The 16457-nt window shown below is 47.7% G+C and overlaps 2 protein-coding genes across 2 annotated transcripts; both read left to right on the forward strand.

Annotated features, from left to right (window-relative positions):
• Positions 1-502: 502 nt before the first annotated feature.
• Positions 503-4114, forward strand: LOC109772891 (probable methyltransferase PMT15). Its single transcript, XM_020331593.4, has 6 exons — positions 503-1540; positions 2188-2398; positions 2482-2779; positions 2860-3252; positions 3352-3429; positions 3552-4114. The coding sequence occupies exons 1-6, from the start codon at positions 827-829 to the stop codon at positions 3772-3774; spliced, it is 1917 nt and encodes a 638-aa protein (XP_020187182.1). The 5' UTR covers positions 503-826; the 3' UTR covers positions 3775-4114.
• An 8999-nt stretch (positions 4115-13113) lies between these two features.
• LOC109772892 (cytochrome P450 87A3) lies at positions 13114-15440 on the forward strand. The gene is made up of 8 exons (XM_073509599.1): positions 13114-13319; positions 13428-13752; positions 13952-14098; positions 14172-14444; positions 14545-14646; positions 14721-14823; positions 14951-15057; positions 15417-15440. Exons 1-8 carry the CDS (start codon positions 13114-13116, stop codon positions 15438-15440), a joined length of 1287 nt encoding a protein of 428 aa, XP_073365700.1.
• Positions 15441-16457: the final 1017 nt, after the last annotated feature.

Here is a 16457-nt window from a genome sequence, read left to right on the forward strand (position 1 = left end):
ACAAATCTATATCACGTGAAAGTATATTCAATAATGAATCTAATGGTATTGATTTGTTATTGCATATGTTAATAGTTTGTTCTATAAACTTTATTAAAATTTATAAAGTTTGACTTTGTTTAAAGCTGATATGCGGAGTAAATAAAAATAAAGGGAGTAAATTATTTATATACCGTTGTACTCTGTATGGGCTGCATGCCGGCAACCATAGACGCCCATGTTACCCAATCGTCTTTTGCTCACTGCACGCAATCTGCAACGGCCGTCACGGTGCCGATTCGGCCTAGGCCCAAGAGCTAATTGTACTACTCGCTCCACTGCATCCCCGCCGCACAGCTCTGTTCGCTTTCCCTGACAAGCAAGGACCGGAGCCTGAGCGGAACATTTACTCCAGTGGTTTAACTCCTTACCAAAACCGCAAGCGGCGGCAGCAGAGGACCGCAGATACGCTCGTCACACACCCTACGAATACCGTGTGACGCCTTTAATGGCAGACCGGAGGCCAGCCCAAGTACAGTTGCCAAATACCAAACGAGGACCGGGCGCAAGCTGTAGCTGGGGATTTCGGAGCGCGATCCCTCCGCGTGCTAAATTTAACCCGAGCCCGAGCCGCCGCTCTCCCCTGCCAAACCGAACGCACCTACGCGTCTCCCTTTCCACGGCCCCTCGGCCTCCGCCTCCACCTCCACCTACGCGTACGCCCCCAATCCGAGGCCAGAACTTTTAAGGCAGCACGGGGAGGCGCAGTGCAGAAAGCGAAACGCCCAGCCAGTCCAGTCCAGCGGAGGCAGGGCAGAGGAGAGCAGAGCGCGCAGGGGAGGCGGCCATGGCGGTGGGCGCGAAGCTGCACCTCTCGCCGGCCGCCCGGCGCCCCACGCTGCCGCAGCTCCTGGCCGTCGCGCTGCTCTGCTCCGCGTCCTACCTCGCCGGCGTCTGGCACCACGGCGGGTTCACCGCCGCCCCCGCGGCCGGCGGCGGCGCGTCCCCCTCCCCCGTCTCCATCGCCACCACCGCCGCCGCCTCCGTCGCCTGCGTCTCCCCCACCACGGCCGCCGTCGCCCGCGTCGGCGGCGCCCCCCTCGACTTCGCGGCGCACCACGCCGCGGACGACACGGAGGTGAACGCCGCACCTGCGCCGCGCGCATACGAGGCGTGCCCGGCCAAGCACTCCGAGTACACGCCGTGCGAGGACGTGGAGCGGTCGCTGCGGTTCCCGCGCGACCGGCTCGTGTACCGGGAGCGGCACTGCCCGGCGGAGGGGGAGCGGCTGCGGTGCCTCGTCCCGGCGCCCAGGGGGTACCGCACCCCGTTCCCCTGGCCCGCCAGCCGCGACGTCGCGTGGTTCGCCAACGTGCCGCACAAGGAGCTCACCGTGGAGAAGGCGGTGCAGAACTGGATCCACGTCGACGGCGACAAGTTCCGCTTCCCCGGCGGCGGCACCATGTTCCCCCACGGCGCCGGCGCCTACATCGACGACATCGGCAGGCTCATCCCCCTCCACGACGGATCCATCCGCACCGCCCTCGACACCGGCTGCGGGGTAATTAAATTAAACTAACTGTTCCGTTCCCAATCGCCTGCCCTTTGATCTCACGATAATCGCATGCCGAAAGGAAGCATCTTATGATAAAAATCTGGGTGAGGGGTTAATTGAGGTTTAGGAACAGGGGACGGGGATCTCGGGAATGCCGGAATGGGATTTGCTTTTTTTTAGAATTATGAGAATTCGGAATGGGATTTGCTTTGCGGGTGTCTGAAGTTTCCAGACAGCATGATCGTGGTCTGGGCCTTGTGCGCAAACGGGTCTGGCCCGGGAAGGAGCACTGGACTTTTCACATTCTGTAACGTGGCCAGTTGTAGTGAACTGTAGCACACTGCTTATAAAGTATCCCACGTGCACAGCAGTTAGAAATCTGCACGCCGAGCCTGTCATTTGCGTTTGTTCTTTGCCGGATCAGATTCTCAGAATCCAGTAGCGTATCTGCTGTGTGCAGTGATGTTGAATTGGATCGCCCTGTCACAGTTCCACTGCAAATCATAGTAGCAGCTCTGCGTACTCTGAAGAACATCAACAATTGTTGCTATTTTGACCTGGTCATTTTCCGATAAGCTGATTGCACCATTCAGGCATAGGAATTTGGTTTTCAGATACTGAATGTGGTGCATTGCGCTGCTCTCTGCATGCAGGTGGCGAGCTGGGGAGCGTATCTGTTGTCACGCAACATCCTGGCCATGTCGTTCGCTCCGCGGGACTCGCACGAGGCGCAGGTGCAGTTCGCGCTGGAACGCGGGGTGCCGGCGATGATCGGCGTCCTCGCCTCCAACAGGCTCACCTATCCTGCGCGCGCCTTCGACATGGCGCATTGCTCCCGCTGCCTCATCCCCTGGCAGCTCTACGGTATGTACCATTCTGATTGCACCTCAAACCATCATCCATCGAATAACTTTCGGTCGGATTAAATTGTGCACATGGACACGCAGATGGGCTGTACTTGATCGAGGTGGATCGCATTCTACGTCCCGGGGGCTACTGGATCCTGTCCGGGCCACCGATCAACTGGAAGAAGCACTGGAAGGGGTGGCAGAGGACCAGGGAGGACCTCAACGCAGAGCAGCGAGCCATCGAGTCTGTCGCTAAGAGCCTGTGCTGGAAGAAGATCAAGGAGGTTGGCGACATTGCGATCTGGCAAAAGCCTACCAACCACATCCACTGCAAGGCCTCCCGCAGAATCATCAAGTCCCCGCCGTTCTGCTCCAATAAAAACCCAGACGCTGCCTGGTAAAGTGATTACTTGGTTACTTACACTGCCACATTATCCATTCTGAAGTCCAACTCACGGCCATGATTCATGACTGTAGGTACGAGAAGATGGAGGCTTGTATAACTCCGCTCCCGGAGGTTAGTGACATCAAGGAGGTCGCCGGCGGTGAGCTGAAGAAGTGGCCGCAGAGGCTCACCGCCATGCCACCCAGGATTGCTAGTGGCAGTATTGAGGGGGTCACTGCCGAAATGTTTAACGAAGACACCAGGTTATGGAAGAAGAGAGTTGGGCACTACAAGTCCGTGATAAGCCAGTTTGGGCAGAAGGACCGGTACCGCAACTTGCTGGATATGAATGCACGCTTTGGCGGCTTCGCTGCGGCATTGGCGGGTGACCCTATGTGGGTGATGAACATGGTCCCAACCATTGGAAATTCAACGACTCTTGGGGTGATATATGAGCGTGGCCTCATTGGAAACTACCAAGACTGGTGAGTTCTCGCACTGCAAACATGGCTCCTCTTATGACGGTGATGAGGATCATGCATGCATTTGTTGGGGTGAGTAATCTCTCTGTTGTATCACTGCAGGTGCGAGGGCATGTCGACCTATCCCCGGACCTACGACCTCATTCATGCTGATTCAGTTTTCAGTCTGTACAAGGACAGGTAAACACAAGCCACAGTACTATTTAGACAGTGATTGGTTTTCTTGTTCTTGGCTAACTCAAAGTGTATAAGCTGTTTTCACCTGGTTACAATCTGATAAATTTGAGCTTGTGGTTTGCAAGGTGCGAGATGGACACCATCCTGCTGGAAATGGACAGAATCCTGAGGCCGGAGGGCACGGTGATCATCAGGGACGACGTGGACCTGCTAGTTAAGATAAAGAGCGTCGCGGACGGGATGAGATGGAATAGCCAGATCGTGGACCACGAAGATGGTCCGCTCGTCCGGGAGAAGCTCCTCCTTGTTGTGAAGACATACTGGACACTCGGGGACGAGAAACAATAGCAACGCCCCGAAATAAGCATGAGAAATTGACAGATACTGGGCAAATATCACAACTGGCTTCCTCTCACCGTGTTCGCCCTATGGTTTTGAAGTTTTATCTTGTCTGGGTAATTCTTTTGCTGAAATAGTTAAACATGGCGGAGACATGCCCAAGCCTGTTCACAGAGGGCAAGACTGCCAAGATTTTGACATGGGGAAGGGCAGCCAGCCAAATGGGGTAGACAGAGATTTCGTTGTGTTTCTTCCTGTACAAAGAGTTGGTCATGTATAAGTTCCCCTCGGCTGTTCTGTCTTCCTTACTGAATCAGACCCAAGAATGATAAGAGTACTTCTTCGGTGATTTGGCTCTTAACTTTTCTTTTGACGGGAGTAATTTGGTTCAGATTAGTTTGACCGTGATGGTGAAACCAGGCTAACCTAACTGCTAACGGCACGTAATTCGTCGTGAAACAGCCGCCGCGCTAAATGCATGCGCGGCGTTTCCGTCCATGCGCATGGGACTGCCGCTCTGAACTTGGCCATGCCTTTGACCTTCCATCTGGTTGTAAGTTTGGTGTACCACACCGAATGCAACCGTAGCTCAAGCTTCAGCTTTCAGCTTCTTTTTTTTTACAACGTAAACCTGTTTTTCAGAGGGAAAATTGCCGAAACTTGTAAGTGAAATAAGGAGGTTATATATCATTTTCTGGGTCAGCGTCTCCCCGATTTTTTGCGCAGACGTCAGGGTCGGTGCTGAAGCATGAGGATGAGGAAGACAGACCAGGCAAAATTTGCCAAAAATCTGCCAGAAAACTGTCAGCCAAGTGAGCGGATTTCGTGGCAGATATATAACAAAAATCTGTCCTTGTCACGCCATACTGTTCTGTCCTCTACAGAGGTCAGAGACACGTTTTGTTTTGCTGCAAGTTTTCTAGCGAAATAACAACTTAATTAGTGGCACCTTTTTCTTCGTCTTAAAAAAAGGAACATACTACTATCTCTTCTCTACTACCTAAAAAAAACCTAAGGTTCCCTCTCCCCTCTTACGTCAAATCTTTCGTCCAACCTTTTCTTCCACCCCTCCTTACGTACGCTCCACCCTCCCGATTTTCTATTTCACATGATTTGGCAAGCTAATAAATGACGATAAAAAACCCAGCAAATACCGATCACTTTCCTCCCAAGACGAAAATTTGATCTCGCAATCCTCTCGCCCCTTTAATCTCGCGATCCTCTCAACCCTTTAATCTCGCAATCCACTCAACCCTCCCGATTTTGCATTTCACATGATCTGATCGGAATCCCCTCGCCCCTTTAATCTCGCAAAAAGTTGAATGCCTCAGCCCTTACAACACTCGATTACTCAGCCTCATGCGCAGCTCAACCTCACCAAGCGCGGCGCCCTCCGCCACATCTCTCCAAACGCCGACCCGCAGGACTCGACCCATACGTGGCCGCCTTGCAGGACTACCGCACAAATAAGGCCATGGACGTGCTGGCGAGTCGCCTCGTGCGCGCTCGGTGCACCATGAGGACCACGAGAGCTGCGTCAACGTCGTCGAAGATCACATGGCGGCGGCGACATAGATCATGGGTATGCGAAAAAAAAGCCACCATTGAGCGTGCTGCTCGAGGAGAACGCGATGCTAATTTTGCATGGCAAGCGACGAAGAGACTACATGATGAGAAGAATAAGGTGTCGATGGAGCACGTGCAGTGGCGGCGGGGCGGTGCTGGATCGCGGATGGCTCACGCAGCAGGACCAGTACGGTGAAGCTGGAGCGCCACACCACAATAATAAGAAAGGAGGTGGTCGAGCAAGAGATGAGCAACTATACGCTCAATGGCATCATGTCCAGGTGAGCTTATTCTCTCGTTCCTATCTGCACTTGTTGGTCTTTTCTTTTTCTTCTTCTTTCAGATCTATGAGAAATATGATGTTTTGGTTTTATAGAATTCTTATCCTTTAGAAGAGTTTGTTTAGTCGATCTTGAATTGTGGATGCTGAAAAGATGTAATGCTTGGGGATTTTTGTCAGATGATTTCAGGATCTTTTTTAGTTTTAGTACGCATCTGGATACTATTTGCATGATCAAATCTCAAAAGATTGATAGTATTTGTGAAATCTGAATCTGAAGAATACATGTATACTAACATGTGGCTTTGCTTCTGCCAACGACAAAGTTGTACTTTACAACACCCAATCTTGGATTTTATGCAATCGGCTTCAGGTGGTACTTCTGCGGGTTAGAAAGGATGGCTCACTATCAGTAACTATGGCACGAAATTGAAGATCTAACCACAATCATAGGTACTGTTATGGCTGTTGCAGATAGATCATACTGTTGATATCATTTCCGCGATCGCGGCGCAATCGCTGGCTGGTAGGCTTCCCGCGACACTATGCCTTAAAAAACGCGATCTGGCGCTAATCAGGCAATCACGGGGCATACTGAAATTACTCTGTTTATCTGCTGAAATTACTCTTCGAATTTATACTGAAATTACTCTGTTTTTCTGTTGAAATACTCTATTTTTCTAGACAAACATGCACTTGTACTGTTGCCGCTAAATGGCATAGTGGCCGCGATCGCCCGCTATAGCGGGCCGTAGCGTTTGGAGGAGTCAGCCGTGAAATGCTTTTGCCCGCGATCTTAAACTTTGATCATTTCCTACTGAAGATTTCCACAGCCATGCTCAAGCTTTACAACAGTGAGCTCTTGACGCACTTGCCGATCGAGCACACCACCCTCGTGGTGCTCCTGCACAATGTGTGCCATACCTACACCAACCTTGAAAGGCAAATATCAAAGGTCATATCATATTTTTCACTCTTAAAGGATTCATTAACTTTATCCATTTCACTTGATCATTGTTTGATTCATCTGCTAGATTTGTCATCCGTAGCAACATAGGTAAGAAATAATCAACCATTTTCTCTTCCATTCACATTTATTAGAAGGGGCGCTTATGGCTGTAAAATTGACTTCATTATCGCGCGGTGGGGATTCCCTCGTGCAGGGAAGATATGTCAACTTGTAGATCAATATTAATTTGTTTCTATATTTTGTATCTAAATTGTATTTTGTAGTTCATATGGTTCGAACATGACATTTTCTTTTAATTAGCTTCTGTTGAATCATATTGAACTCGAATTATGAATTAGAATGCCGAACTGGGCACTATTGGATGTGATAATATGCGACATGAGGCAACGTGGACTTTTTCAGGGACTTGTCTAAACTAGAACAAAACTCATGGATGATGATGGAGCATCAGGTCGAGAGAGAGAGAATTTTTGTTTCATAGTTGCCAACCTCTTGACAAAAAAAACACAATCACACAATAAGTTATGTCGTAAAATTATGCTTTCCCGTAGCAACGCACGGGCATTGTCCTAGTACAGTAAAAGAATCGCATAGGACATGCTACTCAGCGGTGAGAAAGAAAAAGAAACTAAAATATTCACGTGCCTACTCCAGAAAATATTACCAGCACTAAACTTTAGGACATCAGAAAGGTGGATCTTGCAAAAAACAATGACGAATTGACGAGTCCACCTCCACTAGCTAGCTAGCATACGAAGAAAGCAAAGAAACGGCCACGGAACGGGCTGGTCCCTGACAGCAGGAGCAAACGAACAAACACTGATCAAGTGGCGAATTCTCGGGCGGCATGCATTGCATTGAATTGAATTATTATAGACTTTTGGACACAACCGGAGGCCCCTCATCTGAAGATTCTCAGCTTACAAGCTACTATAGCCAGTGTCACGCTCACCTAACACTGCGCATAGAGCCTGCGCCTCTCCGAGATCTGCATGCAGATAGTCGGCTGGTCAGTGGTTGAGCAATGGGGCCATGAGCCAATCAGCCAATGGCACTCTAAGATCCACATAGGATGCCAGTGGTGGAGTGGTTAAGAATCTCTGTCACTGACTTGACATGAGAAATAACAATGGGTTATGGGTGCACAATTATTAGTCCTGCCAGACCGCGACGTACACTGATGGTTAGTGGAGTACTGCATTATGGAGCTCGTTCACCCGGCTGTTCCAAACAGCCGTACGAAACGGAACGAGAAGGAATTGAGCTTTGCATGCAACAACCTTGGTACTGCTCCCAGCTACACGGTGCTGCTATCTGACCAGGCAGAGGCTGCTAGGACAGCCGGAAAGCGTGCCTGCAGGGACATCCCCGGCTGGTTGGAGGAGGCGGGAGGTTCCGTGCTTTGGTCTGATCCGAGAAGCCCGGCACGATTTGGATCTCAAGCCGCTCCGGAATTCACGTGCCAAGGCATGAAAGAGGAAAATTCTCTGCTACGGCTGGTGCCCACTGTCTGGCGCCAAAAGGAAGCTCGGGTGGGAGTAGGAGGAGCAAAGCACTTTCACGGTGGGGTGTCCTGTCGATGCGACTAGCAACGGGGGGAAATGGCCAAAAGAGCATGCAGCGGTCGAGCTCAATGGAGCTCTTTTTTTTATTCAGCGCAAATACTAGTTCTGCACCTCAAAGAAAACCTGGAAAAAAAACACACACACACGCATATATTTGTAGTACACAAAAAAGACAAATGCATAGATTAAAATGGGCTTTTGCTTTATTGTATTTGGGTCAGACATTTATCTTTTTTGTGTGTGTAGCATGCAAATAATCAAATTAGTTGATGAAACCTTATACATACTTGAATAACATGCATGTGCATTCTTATTTTTTTTACATTTTTTGAAACTTTTAATTTATTTACTTTGAAACACGGACTACATGCTTTGTAACATCTCTATCAGGGAAATGATGGGATGAACGAGCCGCACCTGGACGGACAGGCAAGAGTCGAGTCAATACCACCGGTAATCCCGCAAAAAAAATACCGCCGGTAGGAATTACCAGCCATGATAGCCGCGACATCATAGGGCGCCAGACGATGCGTTGATCGTCACCAGCCGTGTGATGTTTTCCCATTGTGCATTGTGTCGAGCAGAGTACGGGAGAACATGCACAAACCAGGAAATGTGGTAGGGATGCAAATTAGGAACCTATAGGATACCCTCCGACCCTTCTTTGTTCAACAAAATAATTTATTTTGTTGAATAAAGAAGGGTCAGAGGATATCCTCAAGTTTTCAAATCAACGTTCCTAAAACGTGGTGAATGTCATTGCTCAATAATAACTAACGGACATGCAAGCAAACAGTCCAACTCCAGGCCTCAGGTGATCACCGCCCCCAACCCCAGCAAGATCAAGCATTGCTACGTGGGCCTACTACTACCAGTGCGACAATCCATTACTTCATACATTTTTATCTCGGAAAGTATATTCTAAATAGCTAAGAAAAATATTTTATTTAATAGATTATAGAAACATTGCTTAAATTAGTTTTAAGAAGGAAAATATATATTGCAGAAAACGAAAAATATTCATGTACTCAGGATATAAGTGTCCACACGTTTGAAATGTAGTAATAAATAGGAACTTTTCGGGTTTGATATCACATTGGAAAAAGCTATAAAAATGCCCATATTTTAAAACTGTATATATTAAATAAAAACATCACATATTTGAGAAGAGTTATTCATGCACGACTAAATATATGCTCTTGTCCTTTTGAAAACAATTCATATATTTGCCCAAAAAAGAACGAAAATATAAGAAAGCACAACATGAAATATAAAAAAAACATAAACAAAGCTAAAAAGTGGAAAATGAAAAGAAAACTAAAAAAAGTGAAACAACAAAGGAAAACGGAAAAAGAAAGAAAACAAACCCGAAATCTATAACATGAGGCCCATACACACGCTTCATCCGAAAATGGCTCATATTCTTTGCTCATGGCACATAATAGGATTTGCCATGGCAACACATGGTACGTACCAGTTAAAGAGACGTCGCTTACGGTAATCATTCACATGGGCCTGCCCTATTATTTATTACTAGTTAATTGCCCACGCGTTGCAACAGAGGCATGCATATTCTAGTAGTTCAACAACAATTGTGTCCTATACTCTATGTCTCACGCCTGCCATGTTCTAGATATTGGTAAGATTTGATTTGACAATTTGTAGGGGAATTCAATAAAAGTTTTAGATATAGTTGAATTTACGATAAGATTCGATATGATTTGGGTAGGGGTAGGGGAAGGCAACACTATTTTTGATTAATTATTAAGATTTGATTGAGTTAATACAAACCTTGATTTTAGCAAGATTTGATCGAGTTAATGTAGAACATGATTTTCAGTAGGAGAATGAAAGGAAATCCCGATTTGGTTTAGATTATTCCAAACCAGAAGGCGTGGAGGGGATGAACCAAGGTAGTTGACATGGAAAAACCAACCGGAAGGGTTGAGGAAATCGGTTTAGTCTTTAGTGGAAGGGAGAGAAATCAACCATAAAGGAATGGTGGGAGGTGAGGCGAACCTACCTACTCTCATTTAATAGTAGAGACTATCTAATTATCCGTGCGTTGCAATGGGGCATGCAAATTCAGATATTCTAATGGTTCAACGTCAATCTTATCCGACATATTCCTTACACCCACTATATTATATATTTAATTTTATTTCAGTATGGGAAGGCAAGTAAAGTTTTGATTTAGTTGAGGTTTTGGTAAATATTTGATTTGATTTGGGCATGGGTAGAGGAAGGCAAGACAAATTTTGATTTTGGTAAAATTTGTTTTAATCTATTTAATTATTGAAGGACATGGTTTTGGGAAATTATTGATTTACTTTAGATTATTTCAATTTATTTTATTTATGTAGGTTTATATTTTGTGTGGCATCGGTTAGGATTACCAAAAAAATCAGCAGCAAATCAAAGGGGGGAGGGGTGTGGGAGGAAAAAACTGGGGGCGGAGGTGAGACAAACCTGCCATCCCCTTTAACAGGAGAGATGTCTTATCTTTTCCAATTTATTTCCTTTTCTTTTCTTCTTTCTCTTTTACTTTCCTGTTTTACATTTGTTGTGTTTATTTTGTCAATTTTAAATTATTTTTTATTTTTCTATTCAAAATAAATTTGTATTGTTTGACCTTATTTGTGTTTGTTTTTGCCGATGTCCAATCATTTTTACCTTTTAAGGTAAGCACATGAATAATTTTATAGGATACTCGAACACTGCTTTTATAACACGTGGACTATATTTTAAACATGAATTTCTCTTTAAGATATATGGACATTTCATCTCACATACAAGACCATTGTTTACAATATACATGGACATTCATATTAATACATGTGAACATTATTTTGCAGCACTTGAAGATTTTTTTCTTATCATTAAACTACTTTATATCTTTTGTAAAAACAATACATTTTTAAGTATACATAAATGTTTTTCTTGAAACATGTGCAAAATAGGTGAAACATTAGTTTTGCAGCTCATGGGCACTTTTCTTATCATTAAAATCAATATTATAAAACTCTAATTATTATTTTAAGATTTATAATAAAAAGAAAAATGTAGGCGAACAATAACTGCAATATTTGCCAGCCCATGGCTGCCCAAAGCGAGCGACGCATGAATGAACGGCCCACTAAAAAAGAGTACAACATCGTAATTCAGAGAGACCACCGATCCAATTAAACGTTTAGAGCCGGAGCGCCGACGGAACGCTCGGGCCAGTCACGCGCGAGCCAAGCGATCCAGGCCCATCGTACGTCTCTCCTCACCTCCTGCCCCACCTTATCTTTTTCCTCCTCCAGATCCCCTTCTCTCTCTCAGCTGCACCCACGCATGCTGGCGGCCAGCCCCTCGTCTTTCTCCTTCAGATCCCGCCGGTGGCTAGCTCCAATCCCGCGCAGATCCCTACCTCCAACCTCAGCTCATTGCAACTCCCTCCGCTGCCCCTGGCTGCAGGTTCCTTCCGCCCCGGCGAGACAGAGTTGGAACTCGCCATGGATACACCGTCCGCGAACTGCTGCTCACAGTTCCTTGTGCCGGAACCGTCCGCCGGAGATGCTACAGCCACGGCGCAGCGACCTCCTCCCCCACCGCTGCAACCACCTTCTCCTCAAATGAACCTGAAAGCATTTTTTTTGCTCCTCCACCCAATGCTGCAATCGACGATGCAAAAAGCGACAACCGTTTGATTCAAAAGCTTCAACCCGCGGTATATTAAGCTTCAACCGGATACCGCGCACAGAAAAAAGCTACAATCATCCATATGAAAGCTTCAATTGTAGTTTGAAAAAGTTTCAACCAGCGACGGCTGGAGGTGGAAGAAGATGACAAAATGTTGCAGTTTTGCTACATGCTTCAACCGGCATAGCATTTTGCTACAGCTAGGGTCACGTTTTGCTACAACACACAACCGGCGTTATGGTTTTGCTACAACTAGCATCTCTTTTTGCTACAACCGCATAATGTTTTGCTACATCCAGCACGGCCGAGCTGCGACCCGCGACGGCGACGACGACTTTTTGTTGCAACCGTCGTAGGTATTTGCTACACCCGGCAATGGGTTTTGTTACATCCGTTCATTATGCAAATGTTGCTACCTGCAACGGCGAGCTACAACCAGCGAAAACAACGACGTTTCCTTTTTGCTGCAACCGTGTCTCCATTTTGCTACGACAAACAACGAAAAATGCTACAACGGGCAATTCTATTTGCTGGAAACAGTCAATCACCAGCGAGGCGGAGCTGCATCCATGGCGTGCGCGGGTGGCGAGGGCGGGATCCATCCATGGTGAGCGTGGGCGGCGAAGCTGCATCCATGGCAAGCGCGGGCGGTGGAGCTGCATCCATGGTGAGCGCAGATCTCTGAGGAGCACGGGCGGCGAAGCTGCATCCATGGCGAGCGCGGATCTCGGGCAAGTGCGGCCGGCCGGCGAGGGCGCCCACCGGCGACGAGGAACGCCGCGGTGGTGCTTCAAGCTCGGCCGTTTTCTCGCGGGGATATGGCGTGGTGTCGGCGGCGCTCGGGCCGTTGCAATTTTTTTTCTTTGGAAAAATGACTCGTGAGGAGGATAAAGCGAGGGACAGATCTGACGGTCATTAATCGCTGCATCGGGCGGCCAGGGCTGGACCGGCCCAACCGTTGGGCCGGTGCGCCGGAGCCTAGCGTCGCCCATCCAGCATTGCCAGTTGCCACACCAACCCCAACGAGTCAAGCAACCACTGTTCTCAGTCCTCACAACCTTTACGTTTGATGATGGCTCACCCAAACCACGCCCAAAATCGCGTCCGCTGCTCTTTACATACGGATTGACCGTGCTCGCTAACCTAGCTAGTGTTATCCGTTAGCCGATGCGGGGTTGGCTGGCTTTCGATCGATCACACGAGACATGTAGAGATGGACGCCTTGGCGGCCATGCACTGTATTTAGTTCGTCGTTTACACGCGCGTTTTCAACCTAGGTAGAGATGGAACCCGTGGCGGGGCTCTCGGCCCTTGCGGCGGTGGCGCTGCTGCTGCTGCTGCTAAGCGTGCACCGGTGGAGGAACCCTCGGTGCAACGGCCGGCTCCCGCCGGGGTCCATGGGACTCCCGCTCGTCGGCGAGACGTTCCAGTTCTTCTCCCCCGACGCCTCCTTCGACATCCCTCGCTTCATCCGAGACAGGCTCACGAGGTACGCATCCTTTTTTCATCCCTGACGAGTGGCGAGGCCCAAGCGGATTACATGGGCCAGTTTGTCATATAGGCTTTGGTGACCATTTGTGTGCGAGATGTGTATAAGGTACGGCCCGATCTTCAAGACGAGCGTGGTGGGGCACCCGGTGGTGGTGTCGGCGGACGAGGAGCTAAACCACATGGTGTTCCAGCAGGAGGGGGAACTGTTCCAGAGCTGGTACCCGGACTCGTTCGTGGAGATCCTCGGCCGCGACAACGTCGGGGAGCAGAATCGTACCATGTTCAAGTACCTCAAGAACGTGGTGCTCAGGTACTTCGGCCCGGAGAGCCTCAAGGAGTCCATCCTCCGCGACGTCCAGCGCGCCGTCTGCAGCTCGCTCTGCACCTGGTCCACCCTGCCGGCCGTCGAGCTCAAAGAAGCCGTCTCCACCGTAAGCCTGTTCTTCAAACGTTCTAACGTTCTAGACTAGTACTCCCTCCCTTCGGAATTACTTGTCTCAGAAATGGATGTACGTAGAACTAAAATACGTCTAGATACATCCATTTCCGTGACAAGTAATTCCGAACGAAGGGAGTATTATACATGGTATTCAGGTTGTGTTGCTACCTTACGGTGTAATTTGAGTGCAGATGGTGTTTGAACTTTCCGCGAGCAAGCTGCTAGGCCTGGAGCCGTCGAGGTCCAAGGTTCTACGGAAGAGCTTCTTCGACTTCGTTCGAGGGCTCATCTCCTTCCCGCTCTACTTGCCAGGAACAGCTTACTACGCATGCATGCAGGTGCGTATCACGAAGTCGGCCTGTTCAGCCATGCATGCAACATGTTCATTAATTTGTTCCGAGTCACTTTCAGGGACGGATGAGTGCAATGGAGGTGCTGCAGCAGGTTCTGGAGGAGAGGACGAGATCGGCTGAGGCGGCCGGAGGAGGGGAAGCACGGTGCCACGGCGACTTCCTGGACTACGTCGTGCAGGAGATCACCAAGGAGAAGCCGGTGCTGACGGAGGGAATGGCGCTGGACCTCCTGTTTGTGCTCCTCTTCGCCAGCTTCCACACCACGTCGCTGGCCATCACCCTGGCCGTCAAGCTCCTCACCGACAACCCTCGCGTCCTCGAGGAGCTCATGGTGAGTATTGCCTGCCCGCGTACCTACGTCCTGGATGATCTTCACGTGCATGCAGAGCATAGCAGCTTCTAAATCTTTGTGACTTGGCTTGGGTGCATAGGTGGAGCATGAAACGATTCTGAACCAGCGTGAGGCAGGCGGCGAGTCTGATGGAGACAGAGTTACATGGAAAGAGTACAAATCCATGACATTCACATCCCAGGTCATAATCCATGACACACATACCATTAGCCGTACTAATAATAATAGTACGTTTATGCTGCGATCGATAATCAGATGCGCATGCATCACGTTTCACAGGTGATAAACGAGACGGTCCGACTGGCCAACATTGCGCCTGGCATCTTCAGAAAGACACTGAAAGATGTACAGTTCAGAGGTAACCATGCATACAAAAAACCAAAACATTGTGTCCCGATGTCACGATCTAAATCATGCATCCTGCGAAAATAAAAGAGAATAGTACCTAGTACAGCACCTCTCAAATGACAATTATTTGGCGACAGGATACACAATTCCAGCTGGATGGGGAGTGATGGTCTGCCCTCTCGCGGTGCACCTGAATCCAGATATCTACCCTGACCCGCTCACCTTCAATCCTTCAAGGTTCAAGGTTTGTACTGGACCTCAATGCCCAACTCATGCAAGATCAAACAGCTCAACCCCATGCATGTATGGACATAGTACACTTTATCTAGGACAACTGTGGTAATTTACTTAACTAGGGCGCCACATGCACACAGGATAAACTAGAGGCAAACCGTGGGTCAAGACACTTCATGGCTTTCGGAGGAGGTCTCCGGTCCTGTGTTGGAGCAGACTTCAGCAAGCTACAAATGGCCATTTTCCTTCACTTTCTTGTCACCAAATATAGGTGCCTCCATTGTTTTCTAATGAACCCACTTGGAGCCCAATTTTGTAACTGTTCATATCCTCCATTTCTTTGTCATCATTTGCTCCAACGTATTTCAGGTGGATACAACTAGGTGGAGGTAAGATAGTCCGGTGTCCAGGGCTGGAATTTCCTGATGGTTACCTCATTCAGATCAGACAGAGAGACTAATCAACACCTGCTTTCAAGTCATGCTAGCAGTAGGAAAAGCTTATATCACACGTGTACAATTGTTCTAGCATGTTGTTTGATGAAATAACAGTTGTGCAGAAGTATTTCTATTCTGTCAATTTTCTGCAGTTAAGTAAAAATACATCTTCAGAGATTTTCAAGCTTAACCTAATCTATATAATAAGTAACAAAGACGACAAGTCAGCTAAACTTATGACCTATATGCATGCTTTGCTGAGGTGGCATAGTTGCATGGATAAATTAGTACTACTACCTCCGTTCCTAAATACAAGTCTTCTTAGAGATTCAATATAAACAACATATGAAGCAAAATGAGTAAATCTACATACTAAAATACGTCTATATATATCCGTATGTAGTCCATATTGAAATATTTAAAAAAAACTTTTATCTAGAAACGAAGGGAGTACAAAATATGCGGCCTAGTAAGTTTCTCCCCTCGGGTTTTATTAAAATGGTTGAAATCTATAAACTCTGAAGCTCCATATTTTATCGAACCATGATACATTTGTACCCTTTCTTCGTTTGCTAAAAGAAAGTTTCTCATCTTTCATTGCTTTCTTCTATAATGAAAAGGCAGCTCACAAGCAAAAGTAAACAAGAAATTTAGATCGACCTATTATCGCAAAACTCATTTTGATGGCCCGATTTGGGTGTCCGTGATGGGGGAGAAAACTTGACAATAAGTTTGAACATTGTCCAAAAATATTACATCCAAGTAAAGCGATTCAATTAGCAACACCAGAAACACTCCCATCCCATGGAGAACACGAGCGCCTTCAAATATTTGGGATACCTCTTCCCCATCCGCGTAAGCACACACCTCATTTTCATGCTAAGAGCATCACGGACCCCTAAAACGGACACGGTATCCGTCCGCAGACACGTCCGTGAAGCGTGATAGAGCCGGCCATCCAACCAAGCCCACA

Source organism: Aegilops tauschii, chromosome 2 (genome assembly GCF_002575655.3).
Source record: "Aegilops tauschii subsp. strangulata cultivar AL8/78 chromosome 2, Aet v6.0, whole genome shotgun sequence".
Classification (NCBI taxonomy): domain Eukaryota; kingdom Viridiplantae; phylum Streptophyta; class Magnoliopsida; order Poales; family Poaceae; genus Aegilops; species Aegilops tauschii.